The sequence below is a fragment of the Parus major genome, chromosome Z, assembly GCF_001522545.3.
Source record: "Parus major isolate Abel chromosome Z, Parus_major1.1, whole genome shotgun sequence".
In the NCBI taxonomy this organism is placed as follows: domain Eukaryota; kingdom Metazoa; phylum Chordata; class Aves; order Passeriformes; family Paridae; genus Parus; species Parus major.
Window position 1 is genome coordinate 46312927 of NC_031799.1, and position 27870 is coordinate 46340796.

General features: G+C 40.6%; 2 protein-coding genes across 5 annotated transcripts in view; one reads left to right on the top strand and one right to left on the bottom strand.

Moving 5' to 3' along the window:
* The first annotated feature begins 3899 nt into the window (after positions 1 to 3899).
* DDX58 (DExD/H-box helicase 58) lies at positions 3900 to 27531 on the top strand. 4 transcript variants are annotated; one of them, XM_015652567.3, is made up of 18 exons: positions 3900 to 4066; positions 4145 to 4276; positions 6011 to 6189; positions 6691 to 6841; positions 8589 to 8711; positions 9500 to 9613; positions 10501 to 10654; positions 11530 to 11788; positions 12481 to 12643; positions 13055 to 13156; positions 15205 to 15362; positions 16006 to 16141; positions 17020 to 17168; positions 18444 to 18534; positions 19280 to 19450; positions 21129 to 21280; positions 23127 to 23273; positions 24884 to 27531. In XM_015652567.3, exons 1-18 carry the CDS (start codon positions 3961 to 3963, stop codon positions 25178 to 25180), a joined length of 2784 nt encoding a protein of 927 aa, XP_015508053.2. In that variant the 5' UTR covers positions 3900 to 3960; the 3' UTR covers positions 25181 to 27531. The 4 variants fall into 4 exon arrangements, with proteins under 4 accessions (XP_015508053.2, XP_033367210.1, XP_015508055.1 ...); XM_033511319.1 differs by lacking the exons at positions 23127 to 23273; positions 24884 to 27531 and adding an exon at positions 21584 to 23120; XM_015652569.3 differs by lacking the exons at positions 3900 to 4066; positions 4145 to 4276 and adding an exon at positions 4320 to 4618.
* ACO1 (aconitase 1) overlaps positions 27134 to 27870 on the bottom strand; it is a 34954-nt gene continuing 34217 nt past the window's right edge. Inside the window, exon 21 of the mRNA XM_015652570.2 lies at positions 27134 to 27831. Within this exon, the coding sequence (XP_015508056.1) occupies positions 27718 to 27831 (114 nt within the window). The 3' untranslated portion in view covers positions 27134 to 27717. The remainder of the gene's footprint in view (positions 27832 to 27870) is intronic.

A 27870-nucleotide genomic window follows, 5' to 3' on the forward strand; every position in this document is an offset into this window, starting at 1 on the left:
ACTTAACAAATTGAGCATCCATCAGGACACAGTGTTCAGGCTGTTCCTCTTCACATCTGTCTGTGAGTCTGCACTGTAAGAGGGGATATATTTCTTAATGGGCTCCTGTCCTTAGACTGAAAATGTTTCATGGCTTTTACACTAATTCCAATTCTCATTAAAAAAGATCATTTCATAACATGGGAATGTCATGGGTGATTCCTGTTAATGTGCTTTTTCTAGGTGGAACCAGATAGAAGTGGTATTTATTTTTCTTCAGTAGACCTTCTCCTAAAACAGTGGGATGTATGTCCCACTGTGTGCATACACGTGATGTTGAGAAATTAGTGAACAGTGCATTCTCTATCTAAAGTCCATGACAGATAATGATGAGGTTAGCAACAAATCCCACCCAGTGTGTCCTACATTGTTTGTTTCATTGCTCCTTTGCACAGAAGGCATTAGGCACCTATTTTTACATTCTTGCTAAGGCCACAGGTAAGTTCCATGATGTTTGACTTGGTTGATAATTATTACTATTTCCTATTCATTACCTCATATGGGAGGAAGCCCTCCTGGCCAGTCAAACCTGTAAAGACTTCAATGCACATTAATCAGTGGAACATAATTCTATTTTGCTACTATGAGTATGCTGAATACTGAGTGGGGAACGCACAAGATTATTTCAAAGATTTACTTTCCAGTATTCTATCAGCCTTCTAACAAAAAACTAGACATTAAAGTAATTGAGATAATGAAGATTTGGGCATCTTCAACTGCTGTCAGTCATAAATGCCTCTTACCATTCCATTGCACTAGTTTCCAGGATTTAAAAAATTTTCTTGGGCCAACAGCTCCTGCAATATTTTGAAGAAGAGGACTGTGGAATACCAAATGCCAGTTGAAAACCAGGGCTGGAATATCGTACATGTTGGTTGACAAAGGCACTTTAGAAGTCTTGTGAAAAATAAATTTAGCTCCCAGATGGGCAAGGTTTATCAGTGAACAGCACTGAACAGCCCCGCTGGCAGTGCTCACCAGGTCTGCTTCATAAGACATAAAACGTTAATGAGCATTGTCAGCCCACTCTGCTCTTTCCTGTTTCTTTCTATGTTCAGCTCTTGAGGTCAGGTGCCATTTCTGTCTCACTGTATCAGGACCCAAAGTGCTTGAGACAAAAGACACTAGAATAAAAACTAATGTTCATTTCACAAAGGAAGGCTGAAAGCACTACAGGAGATTCAAGCCTCCTTCAAATGTAGTAGTATCTTGAAGATTTGAAGAAGACAGTATCTTGAAGATTTTCCTTAAGCCAAAGATAAGAATGTCACAAGGATAATTTCCCTGTTACAAAGCTACTTATGTGCTGTGATGAGTTCCTGACACAGAACAGGCAAAGGTAATTTAAATAGTTTTTTCTTCTATATCTTGTCTTTTGCAAAGAGTAAAAGTAAACTCTAGCATAATTTTAGTGTGTTCTGAGATCTCTGCAGGGTGTCTTCCCATGTCTTCATGAATGGGATATAAAAGTCTTCAGGAAAGAGAAAGAACATTTTAATGTGGAGAAATTTTTAAACAGAAATGATGTTTTTTTCCCAAGAAACATAAAATATCATGCAAAACATTACTTTGAAAAGACACTTGCTGTTCTTACAGGTTAACCCAAGGGAAGGCTCAATGGGATCAGATGAAGGAGTCACCAAGGAATGAGAATGGCAGTGTTTGTTCAAAAGTAAGAGACCTTTCAGACCTTTGGTTTAGAGCCAGAGACCTGTGAGGATTTTGCAAGAGAGACAACTGCAGTGAGCAACCAGTCCAGCACCTTATGTTGTTTTGAGGCATACCAATTGCATTCTGCAGTAATGAAAGGATTAGGAATTGCAGCCCTCCTTTTCTGCTGTTAACTTTATGCATTTCTCCTGCTACAACAGAACCTACCATCTGGTGTCACACGGCACTACTTACAATTTAATAATTGCATTTATTTTTTTTTTTTCTAATTTTTTATTCTCTGCATGGTGGATGAGTATCGAGGAACTTACAGAAATGGTCAGTTTTAAAGATCACCGCAGATTCCTTCTGCAGAAATAAAACTACGCTCAGAAGACTTCCATTCTCCTGACTTTTAGTCAAGTGCGATGCAAATATTGATCAACAGAGGGAGATAGAGCATAACTTATCAACACATTTCTCAGGCCAGTCAGTTCCAGCCTTCCACACAAAACTCCAGGGATTCAGCAAATCTAATCGTTCTGTATTGATGTTCATAGTTACTGTGTCTTAACTGCTCATCATACATATAATATTACACTCTCCGGACATCAAAGAGCTTCTTTGGGTCTCAATGCCTCAGCAACCCTTGCTGCTGTTTACTTTGCTCAGCATTAGGCATGGAAAGCTGAAGCAGGAGTCTGTGCACGTTGCAATCAAGGACATTGTGAGGAACGGAGGATCCCTGGGAAGTGAGGTAGGATGCTCACAGAGAGCTATCCTGGGAAACGAGCACTCTGGTTTCCCCAGGGACCTTACCTGCTGCCAGATCCCCATGCCCTCAGCAGACCCACTCCTGAAATTGGAGGCAATCTAGTTCTTAAGCAGAGGCATCAATCCACAAGCAGCTTTCTTGCATAATGATGGAAAGAAGGTCTCTGAAATGCATGGGTTTTTTTAATTGGGATATATTACAACCCTCTTGACTTACAGAATGAAAATGCAATTACCCATGGAAGTCCTGCTGCCCCTTGCCCACTCTACTGCAGCAATCCACATGCTGCTCGGGCTCACGCTGTCTGGCATCAGGTTTACACAACAAACCACACCGAAGGCTTTTGCAAAGCTCCCTAATGACCTTTTTGGCCTTTTGAGAAAAACAGTACTTTCTTTATTTACTGTGAAAACAGAGAATCATAGAAAAAATTCGTTTGGAAAGGACCTTAGACATGATTGAGTCCAGCCTCTGACCACCTTGTCAACCACACCATGGCACTAAGTGCCACACCCAGTCTTTTCTTAAACACCTTCAGGGGTGGGTCACCAGGGATGGTGATTCCACCACTTCCCTGGGCAGTCTATTCCAAGGCTCAATCACTCTTCCAATAGACAGAAGACTTCAGAAAAAGGAACAGAAGTATATTAAACACTTGAGCATAAAAGTGGACTAGAGAGGAGTAGAAAATGAAATGTCAGTGCCTTCCTCAATGCCATTCCTTCCGCCCCTGCTATCCACTGTCCACCACTGGGGACGGGACAAGCTCAGTGGCCTTGTGTTGGCAGGCTTTAGAAAGCAGGAATTTTGTGCTGAGCCAGTACCTGTCAGTCTGTTTGAGAATGGCACATCCACACGGTGAGGGGAGAGGTTTTGTGTCAGGAGTTGTCACGTTTAGCAGCACTTCCCACTGCGGGGGCTTTCTGCCCTGTAACAGGGTTGCCCCTTCGGTAAGCCTCCTCGTTTGATGTACACCTGCCTAATTCTTTTCCTAAAAGCTTTTAGAAGTGTTTCTATATTTTTTTAAAAAAACCCAGGATACAGCCTACAAAAGCTCGTTCCTGTCCCTAGAAAAAAAAGATTTTTCTAGGGACAAAGGGAAGAGAAGATAGGATGATGCGTTTACTCCTATTTCTTCGCGGTGCTTTTTCTCACCCTGGCAGCCACACAAACGGGCTGGTTACAGCCTTTACAGCCGTATGCATAGGCATATGATTAGCTTGGCTCGGAGCGACGGTCCCCTTTTTCTTTTGCTACGGACAGACGCAAGCGGAAAGCAGCGTTTTCCCTTCGAGAGCGCTTTCAGTTTCCATTCTTCAGCCGCACTGAAGTTTCCTTTTCCTGTCGCTCCCTGCTCGGGGGCGGCTCCCACTCAGTCCCTACCAGCTGTCTCGTACCTGGGGTGGGCTCCGCGCACGCAGCCGGGACCGCGGCACCGGGATCGGCACCGGCACCGGGACCGGGCCCGCGGGCGGCGGTGCGCAGCCGGCCTCGCCATGACGGCGGAGGAGAAGCAGAGCTTGCGGTGCTTCAGGCGGTACATCGAGAGGATCCTGAACCCCGTGCACATCCTCGGCAACATGACGGCCTGGCTGTCCGACGGTGAGAGCCGACCCCGCCCCCCCCCGCCCCCCGCCCCTGCCCCTTCGCCCCTCACTGTCTGTGCTGGCTTCTCGCTAGAGGTGAAGGAGAGGGTCCGAAAGGAGGAGGAGAAGGGGGTGACGGCGGCCGCCGCGCTGTTCCTGGATGCCGTGCTGCTGCTGGAGGAGGAGGGCTGGCTGCGGGGCTTCCTGGATGCCCTGGTGGCAGCAGGTGGGTGCCACTCCCCGGCGGGACTGTGTCGCTGCTGTGTCGCTGTTCCGCCCAGGTTCTCCCGGGACCGGCCGGGGCGCTCCGCCCGCCGCGGTTCGGCTGCCCGTGCTGACACACAAGGTCAGGTGCCGTAGGAAAAGGCAGGCTGGCAGTCTGGAAACAAGCCTGCTGGGATGTGAAGCGGCTGGAACGATTCTGAGGATGGAGAAAGCCTCGTTGACAGGAGGCTTGTCTGTCTCAGAGCCTTTAGAGAAGAAACAAGAGTACCATTGTTCTCACCAAATACAGTGGAAGGAGGCTAAATCCTCTGAAACAGAAAGCCAAATGGGTTTCAGGAAGTGCGTGAGTAACTTAACGACAGAGTCTTAAATGACTTTTTAAAATATTTTAAATTACTCAGTGGCATTGAAAGTCTTCTGTTTCAAGAAGTAACCAACCATTTGTAGTTTATAACATGACTGTTCCACAGTAGCTATAACTACTTGGTGTGTAAATTCCTAATCCAGTTTCCTTTATGAAATGGAACAGAAAAGATTGTGAAGGTACAAAATGAGCAGCATCTACCAGCTTTCTTCTATACATATATATTGTATCATAGATTCTTGTTGATGATTTATTAGATTTGTTGAATCCTACAATCTCATGTTGTAAGATACTTTTGTTTTCTTCTCCTCACCATTAATTGGGAATAATTATCTCAGTGAAAAAATATTACAAAATTTCTTACCACTTGGATGTAAGCCACTCATGCCTTAAAGCAAGCACTAGGTCCAGAGCAACCTTTTACCAGTCTGTGATAATGCTGATGTCTGAATTGTGGAACTATCTACTTTGAACCTGCTAGTAGAGTTCAGTTTGGTGTATCTTCAGCAAAAATCTGAGACAGTTAACCTGATGATTCAAAGTGCTATCCCAATTACTTGTTAATTGGGAGAGAGAATAGAATTTAGAATTTCTCTTATTTTTGGCAGATGCAGGGATAATACTTATACTTCATACTATACATTATGGTGGTAAGTATCCACACCATTCTCCTGCTCCTCTAAAAGGAATTATGAAGTTAGGCAAATTCCTTCACAAGTTCCTCTGGGACCCTGATCTGCTTTTTTCCACTTTGGAAGCCTAGACGGCAAATCGCACAAGTCCTTAAAATATGTTTCCCTGTCTCTGTCTGTTCCAGGACAGTATTTTCAGCTATTTGATCACTATCTAGGCTGCAGGTGTTTGTACTGCTTTCGGTCAGGGACTGGCTTGAATCCAGTACAGGAAGGATTTTTGAAGGAGAGTGGAGTCAAGGACAAGAGTAAAAGATAAAATGCTGGTAAATAAAAGAAAAGGCAACCAAAGCATCTTGTGATTCTGAGTAGTGTCCTTTGCTCTGGGAATCCTGCAGAAGAGCATCATGGAATTCAAGAATTCCAAGGATTGTATAACTGAAAGACAGGATATAATTGTTTGGGTAATGTGACCTATGATGTAGTGTGGCTCTTTTATTGTTTTTTCAGGTGCTACTGCTCTTTTAGCACTGGTATTTCATTCTAGAAAAAGTGCTATGAAGGAAAACAATGACTTTTTAAATAAAATTGTATGTGGTTCACCTAGATTTTTATCATTTACAGGACAAAATAATTTTAATTTCTCTAGAGTGGCTGAGAAAATTTTTTTTCAGCTTGTTCCTACCTATTCTAGCTAGAGATTGAATTCACAGTAATGATTTGTCTCTTTTTCTGAAAGGTTACACTGGACTGGCAGAAGCAATTGAAAACTGGGACTTCAGCAAGCTGGAAAAACTGGAGCTGCACAGGCAGCTGTTGAAGCGGATAGAAGCAACAATGATAGAAATTGATCCTGTAGTAATCATGCCATACATAAACACATGCCTGATAGACAGGGAGTGTGATGAGATCCTGCAGGTATGGTAAAATCATGGTATTGGCCTAGTTTTGATCCAGAGAAGTGCTGGCTGCTTCGCTTCTGGGATGAATTAGCACCTGTCTGATAGGTGCCTGGGTGAGGAGGATGGCTGGTCACAGGCCTGCTATAATTTCTATAATTTTTCTTTTACTGTTCTGAAATGGAAGGCTCACAGATTTATGGCAGATAGAGTTCATTGCAAGGACTTTGCCAGACAGAAATTGACAGAAAAGCTCTGTGATATTTCACACCATTTACAAATATTCAAACAAACAGCCTACCTATTATTATAGTCCAACCAAATTTAGTGTGTAACTACACTGGCAGAATTGAAGCTGTACTGGGTAAATGGCTGCACCTTACTCTAAAGCTTTTTATTCATTGAAAAGGAAATGCAGTTTTCAACTGATCATTAAACATCACAAATTCACCTGCTAAGCAAAGAGCAGTGGGTTTGATTGTTCAGAATCGACAGCAGTTTCTGTTTGCGGTGTGCGCAGATCAGTGAATACAGAAGCAAAGCGGCCGGGATAACTAAACTCATTGACTGCCTCTGTCGCTCAGATAAGGAAAACTGGCCCAAAAGTCTTCAGCTGGCATTGGATAATGCAGGATATTACAATGCAAGTGTACTGTGGAATATAAGAGAAGGTAAAATGTGAATTGTTTTTATGATATTCTTTTCCTGTTCTTGTACCAGACAGTAATTTCTTTTTAGGAGAATCAGCCTAATTTAGAAGGATACTGTCAGAATACTTTGTGGTCTAAAAAAAAAACTCTTAAAAATTTATTTTAAATGTCTTTTATATAAAATTAAGTACAAGTACTATCCTACAAACAGACAGAAATTAGTCTTTGACTCTTTTTCCTCCCAGATGGTTAGTCATGGTACCTTTTTAAGGAAAGGAGACTCAGGCAGCACAGGCTCTGAAGGCATAAAAATACCCAAATAGTTATCTTCTTCCTTCTCTTCTTAACGCAACTTTTGTCATCTTTTTCATTGCTTGAGTTGTGACAGATGCAATATTTTCTGATAAAATATGACTAGTAATGTGCTAGTCTAGAGAGTGATACACTTGTGTAATCCCCAGAGCAGATCATATACCTTTTTCTACAAGAAATTGTCCTTACCAAGTGTTTATAATGATAAGCAGCCCTTACCAAGTTATTATGTTCATATTGTGCAAAACTGCAGAATTGTCCCTCATAAGATTTTGCTTAAGTCATTAAATTTACCTCCTTGAAAAACAATTCTATAAGTAACCTGCAGCATAACAGAATTTAGAGAAGAATACATTATTTTGCTACTAAAAAAGTGATTTTATATAAACTGGACCATATATCTTCGTATCTACATTTGCTGTCTCCCTAGGTGCTTATTTGAATTGTATTTTTAGTTAGCAACAGGGATAAGCTATATTTAAGTGGCTTCTTAAACTATATTTCATATTTTGAAATTTTTTTATTACTGCAGTCAAAGGGTGTAATTTCTTAACTGGAGAATTAACTATCATATATGCATAAAGTTGTGTACATAATTAATAAATTTATTAAAATATAGGTGAAATAATACATAATGGTAATACCTATACGTACACAGATATTATTTTATGTAGCTGGTGGCTATACGTATTACTTGTTGACAGTTACATTTCTTTAAGTTAAAATTATCAGTCTTTTGGGGCAGCTTCCTCTGACATCCAGCTCAGCAAAACCAAAGTCATCCTACTGAAGAAGCATTGTCCATATTGGAAACATTTTACTGCTGGCAGTTAAGAGGAGTTGGTACCAGAAATTAATGGCAGATATTGTCTGCTTTCTGCAGCTGGATTGATGTGCAGATGTGCTCTTTCTCCCACTCCAAAAGCAGTGCTTTGTGATCATATGTTGTTTGCAAAGAGACTCTTCATGCAGGGCCCAGGGACGGTTCTTTGAGAAAGAATTAATTATAACACCAAAGAAAATTTCTCTTTTGATCATTGTGTAATATAAAGAATAGAGATATTCTTACAATTTCTAGGTCCTTTCAGTAGGTGGGGAGAAAGGGAGAGCAGAATCTTGAATTTATAAAGCTTCTTTGATTTCATAAGAATTTTTCATGCTTGTGGTTAGTGTCTATGTTACACGGTGACTTCTTGTCACTAAACACAGAGGATAAACTTTCCTCCCAGTCTGTTGTCTCCTTTGTTTTTTGGAAGTTGTTACACATTGTGAACGCATTGTGTTCTTCTAAAACCAAGATTCTCAGTGCTATCCATCTTCTTTGAAAGGAGCCTGTGTGCACCATCACTTTATATAGTCTTTTTCTTCCAGCAACCAACTCCTTCACTTGTCATCACAGCAAATATGTTTTAAAATCATAAGGATCTATAACATGGCTTTTTTTCCATTTATACAGATAATGGCAAAGATGTGGATAGTGAAATGACAGATGCCTCTGAGAATTACTTTGAAACCATGGTGACCTTTTCTGAAGAAGCAGATTGTGATAATCTCAGCAAAAATCTCTCTTCGGCTTCAGGTAGCTCTTAAGAACTTAAAAGTTTGTGGTTGATATTTTCCATTTGCTTAGATTCCCAAAGGACACAGATGTAGTGTGCCACAATGGAAGGTACTGAGGAATTAGTACAAATCTCTGACTTGATTTACCTGTCGTCTGTATTAACGTTCAAAGGATCTCATGCTGGGCACTGGAAATGTATGGGGTCGCCCCGCGCTTATCACATTTCTAGTGAAGAGTTGTTCTGTCAGCACTTTATCAGAAAAGGTCCCCTAACACCAGCCTGTTGTTTATGCACCTCTTCTCTGATATAATTAATTCACACATGATCTGATATTAACCAGTTTAGAGAACTGAATGTGGCTGCAAGGGATCTGTGCAGTGACTGTCGTGGCAAATTTTGCTCCACCAGTAGTTTCTAGTTCCTGTTCCTTAAGTCCAAACACTCTGACAAGACCACAGTTTAAGAGAGTAATAACTTCAAAAGTCTGTAGAGAAGAAGGCTAAAATAAATCCTACGTATGTATTTGGGGAAAAATAATCTTTGTGTTTTCATTCTGAGTTGAAAAAAAGACCAGTTGAAGTGAGCGTTGTGAGCCAAGACCTTGAAATGAGTTTATTTTATGAATCACAGTTGAGGGGTAACAAAAGTGTGCCATCAAACTCACACAGAATTCTTATTTGGTGCATCTGTAATGTTCTGTGTAGACTGCAAGGACTCTTCTATCATTTTAGATAGCAACTATATGGCACAACATATTTTTTGCATTTTTATTGCAACACTCCGCAAAAACATTGTTTTATCCTAGAAAGCGTCTATGCATCTCCGTCTGTTTATGAACCAAAGAAGGCTCGGAGCTACCAGATTGAGCTTGCACAGCCTGCTACTGATGGGAAAAACACATTGATTTGTGCCCCCACAGGTAAGGGGATAGACATTTCTTAGAAAGATTTTCTTGATGCATTTGTCTGTGAAGGATAGGGAATGGTAAAGGTTGAAGGCGACTTCTTCAGCCGTTTGTTTAAAGCTGTCTTCCTTGCAGTAGATCCAGATTCACCCTGCAATTAATGACCATGGGCAGCACAGAGGCTGGCAAGACAGACGTGTCTGTTGGCACATCAGTGCTTGTATTTGGCGCACTCAGCATTCATTTCCATCTTCTGACTTCTGCTTTCTCACTCCTCAGTGTGGATTTTTCAGTTAAAGCCAGTCACTAATCTTTGCAGATATTTAAGAAATTCGTCTTGCAAGCTGAAGGGATAACAGGATGAGTTAGCTTCAGGCTCCCCTCTCTTCTCTACTGCAATCTGCAACATCCAGACAGCCTAATTTTCCCCTGAGCCCTGGTGAGGCAAGTGGGATAACAGAGGCAGGGACAGAGGAGAGCTCTGGGGAGCCTGCACAGTGAGCCTGAGGGCCAAAGGAAAGCAAGTGGGAGAGGAACAAGGCTGCATGAGGAAGAATGGAAGCTGAAAGGGCCTGGTATCTATACATAGTCTGATTTGATGTGAGAGCATGTGCTGAGAGTGAAAAAAAGACTCTGATTTCAAAGAATTCAAATACAACTGCAAATGGATTTTAGTCCCCAGTGACTGCCTAATTTCATTTACAGACTGAAACTGAGAGAGAAAGGGATGATTCCCCACCTGAGTAAGCAACATGCTTGTGTTTAAATCTGTTCCAAATGTGTTCAAGTCTGGCCCCATTGTCAGCTCCCCTTTGTTACAAGGCATTTAGATGAGACAAGCTACTGCTTACAGATGCACCTTTTCATACTTGTCCTTCACCTTTCATGTTTTCTGTTTGAAGGATCTGGAAAAACTTTTGTGGCACTTATGATTTGTGAACATCATTTGCAAAACATTCCGTCAGGACGAAAGGCAAAAGTTGTCTTCCTTGCAACCAAAGTGCCAGTGTATGAGCAACAGAAAAATATATTCAGGCAGCATTTTGAAAGAAGTGGGTAAGTGTAATTCTACCTGGTGGCTCCCTCCACAGAAGATAAACTGCCCTATAGGTCAGCTGTGGCTAGGGCATGATGTAGTGGGTTTGCTGGTGAACAAGAGTGCTTGACAGTGTTATCAGGATGATGCATAGCTGCAAGAATGGCATTGCCGTGGCAGACTTTTTTTGGAGAATTTGAAGTCTGGCTTTGGAGAGTTTAAGCACTCATTGTTGCACATCTATGGAAATGGTGAAAGTATTTCTGTACATAAAGGGTGGGGTGTGTTCTCTCTTGAGACTCCTTTCATACCTGCTTCCAAAGCAGGTGCAGATGCATTTCCTGGCAGCAGCAGTGAGGTTCCTCCTGCCATTCTCTCCCTCTTCTCTAAATGGAATTACCCAAACTTCTTTGGTTTTTCAACCTCTAGTCAGAAAATGATAGTTCATCTCTCAGTCAAGACTGCAGGTTGCTTAGAGGGTCATTAACAACCTATATCTTCTGATTTTGAGGGAACTGATTACTGAACATCCACATATGTCTCCTTTTTGCTATGGGAAAAGGAGGCTGCTGGGCAGAAACAGTCCCATGATGTCAGGCATGTACACAAAAGGGTTGTTACATGTGAACTGACAAGTGCAGCTTAAATATACAACTTAATCATTCCTCAAATATGATGTATTTTTGTTAATGGTAGTTGAAAATTCAGTTATTTACCCTCAGCTTTTTTGGTTTTTTCCCCTCAGTTTCTGTGGTCAAACTGCCAGCTTTAACTCTTTGATATTTGAAACTTAGTAACTGCTTGCTGAAAGCTCGCTGAAAAGCCCGTTTTTCTGGCTTTCCTTCTCCTGCAAGATATCCTTTTTCATACTGTTTTTTTTGCATCTTCTTTCCAGATACTCCGTTCAAGGAATTTGTGGTGAAACAGTTGCAAATATCTCTGTAGAAAATATTATACAGGACAGTGATATCATTGTGATAACACCCCAGATTCTTGTGAATAGCATGGAGAAAGGGATCCTTAGCTCCCTCTCCATCTTCACTCTGATCATATTTGATGAGTGCCACAACACTACAGGCAACCACCCTTACAATGTGTTGATGACCAGGTATCTGGATGAAAAATTGGACTCCTCTGCAAACCAGCTGCCTCAGGTAAGGCCCAGCCCATCAGGGGTGGAAACGTTGGAGGAAAGTGTTCTGCAATGTAGTCAGCAAAGTCTTGCCTTTTGTGCTGATCCAGTTCAATTCCCATTTAACAATGGCTGCAAATGGAAATGGTAGAAGCTGGAACATTTTTTCATTCTTGGACACTTCCAGGCTTTTTTTCCCATGTCACATCTTCCCTGCAGCTGTGAAAGACTGATCAAACATGACAAAGAGTGGAGTACTTGAGAGCAAACAGAAGAGCTGAACTGTGAGGAAAGCAGGCAGTTTAGTAATCCCCTTGTTACCTCGCTACTGCTGTTTTCTGCACTAGAAAATGGGGCCATTGCCTCTGCTGGTCTGAGGTTTTCATCCAGCTGGGAAGACACCTCTGAATGAATGCAAAGGATGGGTCTGGGTGTGGGTTATGGATTTAAGTGTCTTTAAGTTTAACCCACTTTCTGAGTGGATTTAAGTTTATTTATTTATTTATTTAAGTTTATTTTAAGTTTAAATACTCTAAGTTTGAGTGCCTTGAAGAGGGCATGAGTACATACAGTTATTGGGTCTTGGGATTTTGTGCCTACTGCTTGTTTACTTCTGCTGCCTGTTTTGTTTCCATGTTTTTGACGATGGTGGCAATTCGGTAATCCTGGTTTTATTTCATTTGTAACGAAGGAGCTATTCCTGTGTGTGTTTAGATTATAGGTTTAACTGCTTCTATTGGAGTTGGTAATGCCAAGAGCACTAATGAAACTGTAGAGCACATCTGTACCCTCTGCTCCAACCTTGACATACAGACCATATCCACTGTCAGAGTGAACAAAGAAGATCTGCAGAGGTTTGGAAACAAGCCAGAAACACGTAAGCACACTTCCTTTTTATTTTCCTGTGAGTTGCAAAGCACCATGATTATGGCAGCTACCCAATCCCCCTTTTTTTTAGATCAAGTTAAAAACTTCAAACTCAGCTAGGGGTTTACTTCCTACTGGCTTGAAAGAAGTTTAGGTTTGCAATCTCCTGCAGTAAGGAAGTGCCCCCTTGGATGTATTTTCTCTTTGCTGTTGATGCACCATCTCTAGATTTTAATCAGTTCTGCCAGTGAGGATTTGGGGCTGTTTTTTTCTGTGCACCTGCAGTGCTTATTAACAAAAAATTTGATTATGATTGCATGGAACACCATGTGTAGCATTCTTCTAGACAAGAATTTGCTCTGTGCTTCCTGAGGAAATGTTTTACTTACTCAGCACACTGACTTACGTTTCTCTTCTCTAGATATCAGATGGGTTAAAATGCGAGCTCAGAATCATTTTGCAGACATTATCTCAGGTCTGATGTCTGAGACGGAGATGTTGATGAGGAAGATTTATTCAGCGGGTAAGAAGCTCAAATATGCCTGTATTGCAGTTCAGTATTTGATTAAATCAGAGTGAATCCTTATAGCTGCTAGGACACTCTTTTCACTTCCTTCATTTTTAGTTGCATTTAATCAATATTTCCTCAATAAGAGATTACAGATAAGAGATTCAACTATTTTCCTGTTATACCTGATTTGTTTGACAATCATACACATTTTTGCTTGAATTTCAGCCTGTTGCTTGCAACTAAAAACAGTGTGCTTTTGAGTGTCAAATCCTTCTCAATTTAAAGAATTGGAAACAAAAGGGCTTGCATTCAAAATGCAGTGGGCTGGACTTCATTGATGAGAGATATTTGTATGTTCTTATTTAAACATTTCTCCAAATCCTTCACACTCAATGTGTCTCTGTTAGGAAAATAAGAAGCATCACAGTGGTATTACTCTCAATGTTGTCATTTTTTCTGTACAGCAGAAGTTAATTTTCACACTTGCTGCTCTGACACTTCTCATGTTTTCTCTTGTTTCTGAGCTGCACTTGGAGATGGACACATTTCTAGGGTTGCCCTGGCCACCTTTTCTGGTCAGCATTCTGTCCTCTTTATTCTTCTGGGTACTCCTATTTCCACTTTTTACCAGGACTCCACTATTTTCCTTTGAAAAGCCCTTGAGGTAATGTTTCAGTAGGATCTGTGCAACATGAACATCACTGGAGAGAGGATATGGCTGCCCAAGAAAGGAAGGAAACAACTGCCAGTAAGGTTCCAGCTTCAGGAGCTGCTCTGATGGGAGGGTTTGCAGAGAGGAGATGCATGATTGTGAAAACAGGTCTCATGATCATGAGGTTAATTCTATAACCCTTCAGAAATTAATTTATCTTTTCTGCTTTTGCAGAGTTCCTAAGTGGTGTCCATTAAGTGGCTTTTATAAAAAATTGGAGAGCAGAAGGGGGTACAAAGCAGAGACCCATTAATGGATATGTTCAGGATCAGCCTTGGTCTCTCCAGCTCTGGACTGAAGGACATTGTCTGTGCTTAGACAGGCTTTTGTACATTGACTGCAGTGCCTTAAACCTGTTTGCCACAGTTCTAGATTTCCACCGTGCTCTCCACTTCCCAGATATTTGAGAATGAACTATATTCTGGGGCAGGAAGGGAGAATTAAAACCCCCACACAACCAAAGGAAAAAACACACCAAACCAACCCCAAACCCAAGAAGCCTGATCAAAGAACAAAGACAAAAAGATTGTCAAAATGCATGTTACATTAAGCAAACACTTCTGAAGCTTATTTTGCATCACAGTTCCTCTTGCATGAGTGGCAGTGGCTTCCCTTCTGTGGACCCTGTGGTTACTGAAGCCCTTGAAGCACTCAGGCAGAGTATGGATGCAGCAAACAGCTACTGCCTAGTTCTGCCTGAGGGACAGCCCCTTGGGCAGTACGCTTCTGGACTATTTAATGAATGACTATAAACTATTGAGTAACTGGTAATTCAAGGAACAATATACATGCTACGATTTTTATGAATACTGTAGGCTTTTTACAGGATAAATGAGCTCTAATTCTATTACTAAAGTCACTGCAGATGTGTGTATATACACAGATCCTCAGCTGAATTTTACTGGGTTAATTTTTGTGCTATCATCTGGGTATATATTTGGTATATATAGGGAGTGAAGAAAACAGAGCCAGACTCTTCGCAGGTGGTTCCCAGAGGCTGGACAAGAGGCAGTGGGCACAACAGAAATATTTAAGTAACAGGAAGAACTTTTTTGCTGTAAGATGGTCAAACACTTGCCTGAAGAAGTTCTAGACTCTGTCCTTGGAAGTACTCAAAGCCCATTTGAACTGAGTGACCTGCTCTAGGGTGATATGCTTTGAGCAGAGGGTTGAACTAAAGACCTCCACAGCTGCCTTCCAGCCTCAGTGGTTCTGTGATTGTATTGAAAAACTGCTTTTTTGCATAGGCTTTTTAGAGTAAATATTAGTGGGAAATGTGTTATCCTCTAGCTAATGCTTTTTCTTTGTTATTCAAGATGATCAAATTTTTTTTCCTCTCCTTTAATAGATATCATCTCCCAAATCAACAAGAATTACTTTGGAACACAGAGATATGAACAGTGGATAGTTTCCACTCAGAAGAAATGCAGACTGTTGCAACTGGAAGATAAGGAGAAGGAGAGCAGTATTTGTAGAGAACTTTTCATTTGTACTGAACACTTGCGGGTAAGTGTGCATCCTCTTTCCTTCCCTGCAGAGTCATTCTGTTCCTTCCAATATGGCTATGTTCACCTAGAAGCAGATTTTGAACCAGTTGTTCTGTTTAGAATCATAGAATATACGCAGAGTTGGAAGGGACCCCCAAGGATCATTGGCTCCAGCTCCTGTCCCTGCAGAGGACACCTTCACCATGTGCCCAAGAGCATTGTCCAAGCACTTCTTGAGCTCTCTCAGGCTTGGTACTGTGTCCACTTCCCTGGGGAGCCTGTTCCAGTGCCCAAACCATTCTCTGGGTGAAAAACCTTATCCTGATATCCAGCCTAAACCTCCCCTGACTCAGCTTCAGGCTGTTTCCATGAGTCCTGTCACTGGTCACCACAGTGAAGAGATCTGTACTTGCCTCTCCACTAAGTGAGGATGTTGAAGACTGCAACAAGCTGACAGAGGCTAAGGCATAAGGCATGTAAGAGTTGTCTCTGTGATACTCATCAGGGGCAGATCAGTGCAGAGGAGACTTTGCAGTGCTTGTGTTGTCATGGAAATGGAAGAACACCACAAATTTGCAACACTTAATCTAGCTAAATAAAATTTGTGTTCATCCCACCCCATGGAAGATGAGGTCTAAATGTGTGTGTCTCTTTCCATGCAGAAATTCAATGATGCTCTCATTATCAGTGAAGACGCTCGCATTGAAGATGCTTTAGCCTATCTAAATGAATTTTTCACAAATGTGAAAAATGGACCATATACAGAGTTAGAGAAGCAGCTGACGGAGAAATTTCAAGGTATTTCCCACAGTCCCTGTGACAGTTGCTGGGGAAAAGAGAGCTCATGGTAGGATGGTCCAGGTGTTTTCTTCAGAGTAATTGCAGTTGTTTTTCCGGAAACTGCACTTCCCAGAAGATGTGGTGACTGCATGGGTGCAAGTGCAGAGTTAAGGCATCTGAGGGGGACTAAATTTCTGGTACTGTAGGCTTCTAGTGCAGAAGCTGATGAAATAGTAATAGTTGTAGCTAGATGCTGTAATAAGTTCTTACATGCCTGGCTTGGAGATAAGGCAGCAGTGCCCTTATGGCTGTGCCCCACAAGTAGGGGGATGGTCTACAATCATGAATGCTGCTAGCATTAGATAAGCCAATATACACTGCTCAGTGCACTGCCTAGCCTCCTGGCTAGTCCCTTTCTTCTGGGGAGAAGCAGGTGTACCCTTCTCATTGGAAGTTAGAGGTTGTCACTGTGCTCTGACTTCCGATTTAGTGAGCAGTGGGCTATATTCCAGCCTGTGGTCTGGTGTGTTGCCATGTTGACTGCAATTTTAAATCTGCCCTTCAGTGTCAGTTGTTTTCTAAGAAGAAATAGTGCAAGAGCTAAGTTTGTTTTGTTGCTGTCCTTTGATACACAATACATTGCAGAAGTTCTCTTGTCAGTTTGAAGCAAAGTGTGAGATATTCATAATTTTGTTTTTTTCTGGGGATTGTGTTGCATTTAAACCAACAGATTTCCCTGCTTGCATATGAAAGCATATTATTTCAAACAGAACAGAAAATAGAAGAAGCTAAAAGAGAATGTGTGTGCTGTTTGAAAGTATGTTTGTGCGGAAATTCTGCCTTCTGCACTAAAAAAGGTAAATTTTGCAAGAAACCTTTTTTATTTTTTCTTTCAGAGAAAGAGCTAGAGCTCACTGCTCTTTCAAAAGATGAGTCAAATGAGAATCCAAAGTTGGAAGAGCTCACTTGTATCCTGGACGAAGCATACCACTATAATCCAGAGACTCGCACTATTCTCTTTGCCAAGACAAGAGCCTTAGTAGCTGTACGATATTTTCTTATAAAACTCCTAAAATGGGAAGCGGGAAAAATAATCTCCTCATCTATTACCCTTCCCATTTTGATCTGAAATAGAAAAATGTGCATGTATTTGATCTTTTTATTACAGTGTCCACCTAAGCCCTGATGCTCTGAAGCAGGATAAGTGATGTTTTTTTTTTCTTTTTCTGAAAACTACAGTACAGCTATGGTGTCCTTCATGACATCTAACTACATGTTGTAGTTGATCATTAAGCCATCAGATTTTTACTCTAGGTCTAAAGTAAGTTACAACAAGATGTGTTTTAAGAGTTTTGGCTTTCAGGTATAGTGGTGTTATGAATTGGCAGCTTTACTGCATTACAGGCTGCACATCAGGAGGTATTTATACATTTCTCAGAGGATTCCTATAGACCTAAAGAAGGTCTGTGCCCTAACACCTGTTTTTGATCAAGAAAAAGGAAAAACTTTGTGCTGCAGATGTTTTCTGGACTCTTTGTATCACTGGTCTATTTCATACTTGCCTATGATCGAGGATCTAGGCTGGATGATGCTTTTTTTCCCTTGCAGTACCTTGATCCCAGAAAAGGTTTGTGCTTGAAGTTAATGTTCTCCTAATCACTAACATGAGTAGATTAAAACATTTACTGCAAATATCAGCTGTCTCTGTCTACTGTAAACAGATTTATCAGCTGAACAACCAAGCCCCCCTTTTTATCCTTTTCATCCAGACATGCTGGATGAGTTTCAAATCAGAAAAAATTAAAAGCAGGATGAAGTCCAAACCAACAACACCAAACATCAGCTGGCGGCTTTCCATTTTAGATTTAAAAGCCGACAGTAGCTTGGCTGAATTTTGTTCTTCTGTAAGAGCAGTATGAACATGCTATTGTCACTGTGTAGCAGAAGTCCAGTTTGTAAATAACAACGACTTTCCTTTGATGCCAGAGGTGTAGCATTCAGTGACCTGTTAGTTTACTAGAGAAAAATACAAACTTTTTAGCAGTGAAAGGCTACTTGCTCTCTAGCCAACTTTGAAGTTGCAGGAGTAGGAAAAGGGGAAATCAGTCGGGCATGGTTTAATCTGGCATCGTGGTGTGACCCTTGTTTTCTTATGTATTAAAAAATATTCTCTCCTGACAAGGAGAGTTACATCTTGCTTTCTGCTCATGGGTCTTCTTTCGGAAGTATTGAATGACTAGGCAAGCATAGGAAAGATCTGCCTACCTAAAACTAGCATTTCATCTGCACAGGGAAACTAACTCTGAGATTTACTTTCCAGGCTTTGAAGAAGTGGATAGAAGCAAACCCTGTACTTAGCCACATAAAGACAGATGTGTTGATGGGTAAGGGAAGAAGAGATCATAAAACAGGTACGCAGATTTGCACTGAGATATGCCAAACCAGTGGTGGCTATGGTGCCAAAGCTGTTCTGCTTTTCCAGTGCTCATATTCTGTGCCCTTAAACAGAGGAAGGTCATAGGGGTTTGCACTTTCATTCTTCCATATCTGGAAGTCCTTGAATGGATCCTAAGGAGTTGCTTGCCTTTTCTCTCCAGAATCTTTGGTTAAAGCAGCAGTAATACCATCAGTGACACTTTTCTGCAGGACTCTTCTGCTGGTTTAAAAGCAGTTTAGAAATTTCACTACCATAGTTTCTTGTGATTAATTCTCATATTACCTCCGTTACTTTTGTAGATCCCTCTCTTATTTTGTGTTTGTTGGTAGAAAGACATTATAAGATAGAATGGAAACTACAGCTGAAATTAATTACCTGTGGTTTAAGTTACGAGTTAGCTTGGGATTTAGCTAACTAAGCTGCATGGATGTCTCCAATAAAGATCATCTGGGTGTTGTGTCTAAAATGGTGTTTCCCAAGTTGATGATTTCTGTGTCACATCAAGAGGAATCCCTGGACAGTGGGTATAATGTACACATATACTGCATATATGTATATATATACATATATATATATAATGTTGCATATCAAACTTGAAGTGTTTTTCCAGATCAAAAGGATGTACTAATTGCTAATCATTTAAGTAAAATCAAATGTGGGTACCTTGCTCAAGGAGCTCTTCAGTGTTTTTCTCCTGACACAGTTTCTTGGTACTGTAGGTATGACCCTGCCAATGCAGAGGGATGTACTGGATGCATTCAGAAATGATAAAAACATCAGACTGCTGATTGCTACATCTGTTGCTGACGAAGGCATTGATATTACTGAGTGCAACCTTGTGGTGCTCTATGAATACTTCGGTAATGTCACCAAAATGATCCAAGTCAGAGGTATGGAATTTCTGAGCTTTTACTTTAGAAACCTGTTTTGACCATTTCATGGACATGAAATGCTACTAAATACTGCAGTTATATGTGCATGCCTTGTTCCTGTGTGCCTTAGAGCAAAGTCAGGTGAATGATGGGACGTGATAAATTAGTTCACACAGCCTAGTCCTTGATGTTGTTTGACTGCTCTTTTGCCAGGGAAATTAGCCATGCTGCACAAGGTTATTGAACTGTTGAGGACTAGTACCTCAAGTAGACAATTACACATTTAAGCACAACTGTGGCTAGAAGAACTGTTGTCAGAAATATTACAAATCATTCAAAAAATTTACAAAGGACTGCTGCAATGGAATTTCTTGTATTGCCTTGGCTTCTGAAGGCATTCCCCAGCTGGTTGGTTTATTACCAGCCCAGCTCCCAGGTATAGGAGGCCTTTGCCTGTGCAGATCTCTAATATTTATGACCAAAACAAAGACACCCTGTTTCTGTCTTCCCTGCCTGTCCACAAAGTCTGTCATGACTCTGGCCTTAAATTTGGTGATTTTACAGTATGGCCAGTAGAGGGGAATGAAAAGCCACATTAAATACTGATTTTTGCTTCACATTCCTGAACAGCATAAAACTGCCTACTCTTTTAAGGGTACATCTGAAATATTTTATCTTATTTTCCAAGCAATTAACATCATAGTTTTTATGTATTATAGTTATATATGTAAGTTATATCCATTGTACTTACTTATATCCATTGTACTTACACTTCTTTCAGGGTTTGTGTGTTGTGACCTTCTTATCTGTGTTTTATCGGACCAGAATTGACTTTTATGGAAAAAAAAAAAGTGTTTATTACTAAGAAGCCATTAAAGGTGTAAAGAAAAGAGGTTATGTCAGTTTCAAACCACATACAATCATGATTTTTGTGGAGTAGAAGCTCAAAAGAAAATGTAAATACTTTTTATAACTAAAATACTGCTAAACTATTATCAGTTTAATGTAATTAAAGATTACTTTAGCTCTGGCTCTGTCTGTGTCACAGCTTCAATAAACAGGCAGGCAGTAGGCATAGTAAGGTAGAAGAGAAGGCACTTACTGTTGTCTATGTTCTTGTCAGCACTTTATTTCCAGTTCCTTAGGTTTTTGTGATATATGGGGGTTTTGGGGTTTTTCAGATACCAAAAAGTTGACTGAGATCAACTTTTCTTATATATATATATATATATATATATATGTATGTATATATATATTTTTTTTAATGACAAGAAGACAGCAAGATGCTACACCAAAATTTTATTTTAAAGCATGCCTGAACTCAACACAGTGAGGCCACAGAAGCAGGCAATACAGTGCCTGTATACATATATATGTATGTATGTATGTGTGTATGTGTGTATATATATATGTGTGTATATATATGTGTGTGTGTGTGTGTGTGTGTGTGTGTGTGTGTATATGTATACTGTTTATGTATACTGGCTAGGGTATATCCATGAGGATACCTGTAAGGGGGATCTTGTTCTGGTTTGTTATTGAAGAATGCTCTTCAGAAGCAGCATTATCTGAACCTCAGAACATTGCAAACAAAAGCAGCCATGTGGAAGGCCCTTAATAGTCTCATGGCAGACCCATCACTTTTGTGCACATGTTGTTAAGAGTAACTAAAGAGCATAAATGTGTTGCTATATAGGTCGTGGAAGGGCAAGAGACAGCAAGTGCATCCTTGTGACAAGCAAAACAGAAGTGGTTGAGAATGAAAAACTAAACAGTTACAAGGAAGAAATGATGAATGCAGCTATTGAAAAGCTACAGAGCTGGGATGAAACAACGTTTGCAAGAAAGGTTTGTGATTTGCATGGTTTTCATACTCAGATTATAAAGGCATAATCTATATCAGCCTTCATCTACTAAGGCTGTATGTAGGGCCAAAGGATAACCCAAGGGAAGTGTTCATTTTACTTGATTTCTGACAAAGGCTAAGTCAGAAGAGAAGGGATAGTATGTACTGTCAGTTTGTGAATATCAACTCTACAGTGAGGTAGAATTTATAATGTGTTGCTTATGAAAAAAGAAAGACTCATGGGTGATGTGAGAGTTGGAGGCTATCTTGGGCACAGTGTATAAAGAAATACTGATGTTTTGCAGCTGAAAATCAGAGGGGCCAAAGCCCAGCTGGATACTCATTTGGATCACCACCAAGCACTAAAGAAAAATCCCCATTCTTTATTGGACATGGGGGGAAACGTAGTGACAAAGATGAAGAGAAGAAAATGAGGTGCTTAATGCTTTGTTTGCCTCTGTAACACTGGTTGTCTTTCAGAGGAGAACAAGGCATTAAGCGCCTCAGGATATCCAGCCTCCTGAGCTGGAAGACAGAGATAGGGAGCAGGATGAAGGCCCCACAATCCAAAAGGAACTGGTTAGTGACCTGCTACGCCACTGCAATGCACACAAGTTCATGGAGGCAGATGGGATCCACCTAAGGGTAGTGAGAGAGCTGGTGGAAGAGCTCATCAATCCACTCTCCAGCATTTATCAGCAGTCCTGGATAATCAAGGAGATCCCAGGTGACTGGAAGCTGGTCACTGTGACCACCCATCTATAAGAAGGACCAGGAAGATCCAGGGAGCTACAGCCCTGTTGGCCTGACCTCAATGCCAGGGAACGTTATGGAGCAGATCATCTTGAATGCTATTACCCATCACATACAGGACAACCAGGGATTAGGCCCACCTGGGATAGCTTTATGAACAGCAGGTCCTGCCTGAGCATCTTGATTTTCTTCTGCAACAGCGTGACCCACCTAGTGGATGTGGGGAAGGCTGTGGTTGGTGTTTGTCTGAACTTCAGTAAGGACCTTGACACCATTTCCCACAGCATTCTCCTGGAGAAACTGGCTGTTCATGGCTTGGATGGGTGCCCTCTTTGCTGGGTAAAAACTGTCTGGATGGCTGGGCCCAGAGAGTGGGAGTGACTGGAGTTAAATACAGCTGGTGGCTGTGTATCGGTGGTGTTCCCCAGAGCTCAGGGAAACCTGGAATAAGCCACTGGCAGGCACTACTAACAAAAAAGCTTTGTACATAGTTCTCCTATAACCCTTGGACTCACAGATCATCCTGTGTTTCCAGACGAGCTTTCAGAGATTAAGCTGTGCAACAAAGGGTACCCAGGGCCCCCTGATCTTTGTGACATTTCCTTTCCCACCTCCGAGCCTTGGTGCAGTTGCTCCTGCTTTTTCTCAGAGGATTCCGTTTCTGCATTTGGTTCTCAGCTCCAGGCTGTACCTTGTTGCTTCTCTCTCTGCCTGCAGTTTCTGTGGTCTCTCTAGCTTTCTTTCCAAACCATGAGATTCCCAGAGCAGCAGCGTTAATTCTGCTGCAGGGTCACACATGAATTAAGTGTTCACACCAACACAGCAGCCTTAAGACCAGAGGGGCTGTTGAGGGCTAGAAGGGAGGAAGGAACAAACAGCATAAGTGCTGTCCATCACGTAGTCTCATTCTAGCCCTGCATTCTAAATTGACAAATGTACCCTGTTCTTTCTCAGTGTGAGTTGCCAGAACAAGGTTTGTTTTGTTTTGTGGGCTTTAAGTAATAGGTTCCTAGATATTATGTGCCCAAAGTCATGTTTAGGCTGACATTGGGACTTCATTTCATAATGACCTTGGTATTTATTTATTTGTTAAAGATACATGGCCTGCAAATGAAGGAAAAGATACTACGAGATTCCAGGAAGAAAGAAACAAAACATAAAGTAGTGGAAGGGAAGAAAAAACTCTTGTGTGGAAAATGCAAAGCGTATGTCTGCAGTACAGACGACATCAGAGTCATACAGGTATGTTTGTGTACAGAAACACAACCATGACCAAGAGGGAAGTCAGCATCACTGAACTAGTTGCATTATCAGTGTGGAAGTGGGCTATTTTGTGCAAACTGGAGGAGAACAGAAATTCTGAGTAAATAAGTAAACCACAGGAACAGTTGTGACTACTTCTGTAGTATGATATGATATATGATATGATATATATGATATATTGGCCAAGGTGTGCAAATATGGGATACAGTAGGAATCACTTCAGTTTTCCCGAAGCCCTTCTGACAAATTCTGTTGAAAATCCCCTGATCTTCAATTACATAACTTCCTAGAGGTACTGCTGGATATTTACTTTCCTGAAGAAGACTCTCTGCTGTTGAGAAATTTCTCCCACAATTTCTGTTGACTGAAAATTATCTACACAAAGTACTGGGATCAGCTTACAAACTCCTTGTCTAATGGGACAGTTTGAGTTTTGAAAAGCAAAGTAAACCATGGTTTCATGAGAAGAGTCCTACAGTCTTTCAATATTATTTTGTTTTCCATTCTGTAGGTGCAGTTGACATTGCTTCTATGCATATCCTAGGGACATTTTGATTGTACTCTTTCTGAACATGAGTATTTTCTGTAGACAAGGCAAAAGAAGGCAATACTCTTTTCAAACAGAAAGTAGTGATCAGGGAGGAGAGGCTTTTCTGAGCACTTTGAGCCTTTATTCTTCTGCCTTTTATTCTTTATAAGCTGCTTCTATTTGTGCTGCTCTGAAAAGTGTAGTTGCAATGTGATAAGGCCACGGCTGAGCATTACCATGTGTGCCTTCAGGCCCTTGCCAAATTTTTGTTTGTTTTTACCAGCTGTTTGTGGAATGTAGATGGTACTTACTAGTCCTCTGCAAGTAGTTGGTTAGGTTTCTTTGACAAAAAGCAAGGGCTATCTAAAGCACCTTTGACTTTTACTCTATTTTGTGTTCCTGGCTTATTACCTATACCTGTGCAAATAGATCCAAGAGTTCAGAAAACTCTTCAGTAAGTGCTTTTGCTTAGCACTCTGCAAAAAACCCCTCAGTTTTCAAAATAATCCCTACAAGCTGCATTTCCAGGAGGATCTACCATTTTCAGACTCAAGCTCGGATTGTAAATATGCTTTCAAATAAGGCTGTTAATTTCTTTAATCCTTTATTATATGAACTGTAAACATATACAAATCCTTTGTTAGGGTAATTCATTCTACCACTCCAAAGTAATTGTATGACCCCTCATGGGAAACAGGAGTCTCTCAAACTTGTCCATTGTCTGAATTACTCTCTTAGTTTCATGGCCATAGCTCAAATACTGCAAACAAAGTTTTTAAACAGCTTACTAATTTCAAATATGTGTAAACTGGTGACTGGGGATACACAGTAAATTTTTTTGGCTTTGACCCAAGCCCAGGCCTGGGTCCTTCTAGTAGCTGGTGTTCCATGAATGGGAGTGCGGGGAGGGGAAGAACAATGAGTCAAAAGAAGCTGGAAAGTGGACAATAGCAAGTGCCTTAATAGAGAGAACATGTATTTGAGAAGGGAAGGAAAATGACAAGAAAAAATGAAGAATGTTGTTTCTAATATTAAGTGTTTCTGGCATGTGTTGTTTCAGGAATCTCATCACACTGTCCTTGGTGATGCGTTCAAGGAGCGTTATATAACAAAGCCCCACCGGAAACCAGTTAAGTATGATGCTTTTGAGAAAAAATGCAAGATGCATTGCCGTAATACTCAATGCCAGCATGACTGGGGGATCACAGTGAAGTACAAGATATTTGATAATCTACCAGTGATCAAAATCAAAAGCTTTGTACTAGAGGATGTTGAAACTGGGACACAAATGGATTTTCAGAAATGGAAAAACATTAATTTTTCTTTGAAGAATTTTGATGAAGAAGCATCCAACTGAATTCAACATTTTATGAAGATATTGTTCTAGAGCACTATGCTGAAATAGCAGATGGTCAATTTTCTAAAAAAACTTTCATTCTTTCTGCTAGGCCCCTCACCTGCATCTGGCTAGATTGTGAAAGGCTGGTAAAGCCACTGAAATACAGTATTTGCTATATAATGAGATACTTAACCTGAAGTTTCACTAGAAGGACAAATACATGCCTAGCTGTCTAGATCCAAATCTTTATGGCTATGACTAACCTGGTCTGAAAAAAAATAAGATCAAGTAGAATGACTGATTAAATATCCAACTTTTGGTGACAGGCTACACTTTCAAGAACTGAGGTGCGAATCAGCATCTTCTTTGCTACTACTAATGTGTTGTTGGACTGCACATCCTTGCAAACAACATGCCTTACTAGCACTTCAGGCACTACTCTAGATACTTCTGAAACTTAAAAAAAGTTACTTTTAGTGTTCTAGATGTAGATATATAAAATTGAAAGAAAAGTGTCCAGTAGCTTTACTGTAAGGAAGACACTACATCTCTTGAATCTATCTTTAATAAGAAATGCTTCTGCAACAGTAAGAAATGCAGCAGGGCAGAGCCCTCTTGGGGATTAAAATGGTAACACTTTTTCGTATCACTGCACCTCCATCGAGTTGCTGTTGCTCAAGTTGCAACACCCTCCTGTGTTGCTGAGCTGAACAAGCCCTGATAGGGACAAGACAGTGCCCTGGATCATGGGTGGAGGTTCAGTTTTGATGGGGATTAGCACTCACCTGGATAACCTGTCTTATGGACTACCCAGATCCCAGACTTCTCTAAGAAAAACAGAAATCCCTATAGAGTTATGAAAGGCTGTACTTGTACAGTCTAAAGCACCTGATGATCCTACACGTTTTCAAGCTTAGTATCCATTATTTATAGAACCAAAATCAAATTCATTTGAAGTTCACTTTGTGTATTTGACAGTGTGGTATGGTATGTATGTGCAAGAATTATGTTACAAAACACTGGAACTAATTTAAAAAAAAATGCAATCCTGCCTCCCTTTTTTTAAGAGTTAAAAAAATTAGTGTAAAATTATGAGTTCAAAAATTAAACTGCCTAAATCCTATTCAGTGAGGTTTGTGTTCTTGTAAAGTGTTGCATTAAAAGCAAAAGAACTTTGTAAGCACTGCTTCATGTTCCATCCCAGTCCATGGCTTTTACTGTGAAAGCTGTATGAGCTGTACGGGAAGGCTGGATCTCAGTCCTACAGTAACTTCCTCTGTACTTAGTTTTTACCTAAAAGGAAACACAGAACAATGAATAAAGATGATTTATGTTTAGATAATGCCTCCCCTCCAAAAATACTATGAACAAAATACTTTTGAAAAAGGCTGGTTTAGCACTGTCAGATTAAAAGTAAATGGAAAAATCACAGTTCTTAAGTATCAAATTGCTCTGTGAAAAGACCATATGCTTTGGGACTCTTTGCATAAAAAAATAATCAGTACAAAATTCCAGTTTATGGTAGTAACTACTGGGAATTTGAAATTGGAAAGTTTTGTTATTTTCATAGTCTTTGAACACAAGGATTTCAGACTAAACTCTACAACCTCTCTTGGCAATCTCCTCCCGTCCAGCGCTCGGTGCCTCAGAGTGAAAAAGTGTGTTCTGTTGTTCACAGGAAACGTTGTGTTTCACACTGTTTGTGCCCACTGCTTCTTGCTGTGTCACTAAGCACCACTGAAAAGAGCCTGGCTGCATGTTCTTTTGTGCCCTCCATTCAGATATTTGTACACAAACAGCAGAGATATCCCTGGGCCTTCTCATCACTGGACTAAATAGTCCAGGCTCTCAGCTTCTCCTCATGAGAGACACTTCAGACCCTGCAACATCATGATGGGCCTCTGACAGATTTACTAGAGGAGCTCTCCAAGACCAAGGATAAAATGACAGAACCACCAAACTTTTTAAAAATAAATTTAATTTTATTTATTAGAAATATCCCCAATAAGTCCACCTTTCCATAAAGGCTTAGATCTTAAACAGAGTTCACATTTTTTTAAAATTAATAAGCAGCTAAATAATTTCAATATTAGATTCAGATTCTGTTTAGCTGAATAAGAAAGCAAGTCAGTGTCAGGTAATCAGAAAGTAATAAAATCTTTTTATACTGTCAGTTAATTTCTAAGTCACTGATGAGAGCATAGAACTTAACTTCAGAGTCAAACTAAGTGGATCAAATACATGAAATCAGCTCGTGATCTTCAATGGTTCTACAGATGCCAGCGGTATTTTAATGACTTTTGCACTGTGTTCTACAGTAAGTCAAGCCAATTGCCATACAAAACAGTTAATAAATGCTGTTTACTTTATATGGGTGTGTCCAGTTTCCTGATACACAGAAAAATTCATCACTGTAAACAAGCCTTCTAATACAATCGACAGAAAAAAATTGCTCACTTTATGGTTCACACTTTGAAATGCACGATTACTATAGTTTCATTGTGCTCAGGAGAAGCAGGCTTGTACCTGGACCTTTTCACTTAATCTTTTTTTGATTAGGATGCCATTTTCCGGATCATGTAGTTCAGAATGCCGCCGTTGTGGAAGTAAGTAAGCTCCACATCAGTGTCAAATCTCATGATTGCGTGAAAGGTTTTCCCGGTGTCCAGCTGTTAGGGTCAAAGAAAGTCATTCAAGCAGCAGAACCT

Coding starts and splice junctions, on each gene's coding strand:
- DDX58 (XM_015652567.3), top strand. CDS start 3,961: ATGACGGCGGAGGAGAAGCAGAGCTTGCGGTGCTTCAGGCGGTACATC. Junction 17,169..18,443: donor AGACAAGAGCCTTAGTAGCT/GTACGATATTTT, acceptor TTTACTTTCCAG/GCTTTGAAGAAGTGGATAGA. Junction 19,451..21,128: donor CAAAATGATCCAAGTCAGAG/GTATGGAATTTC, acceptor GTTGCTATATAG/GTCGTGGAAGGGCAAGAGAC.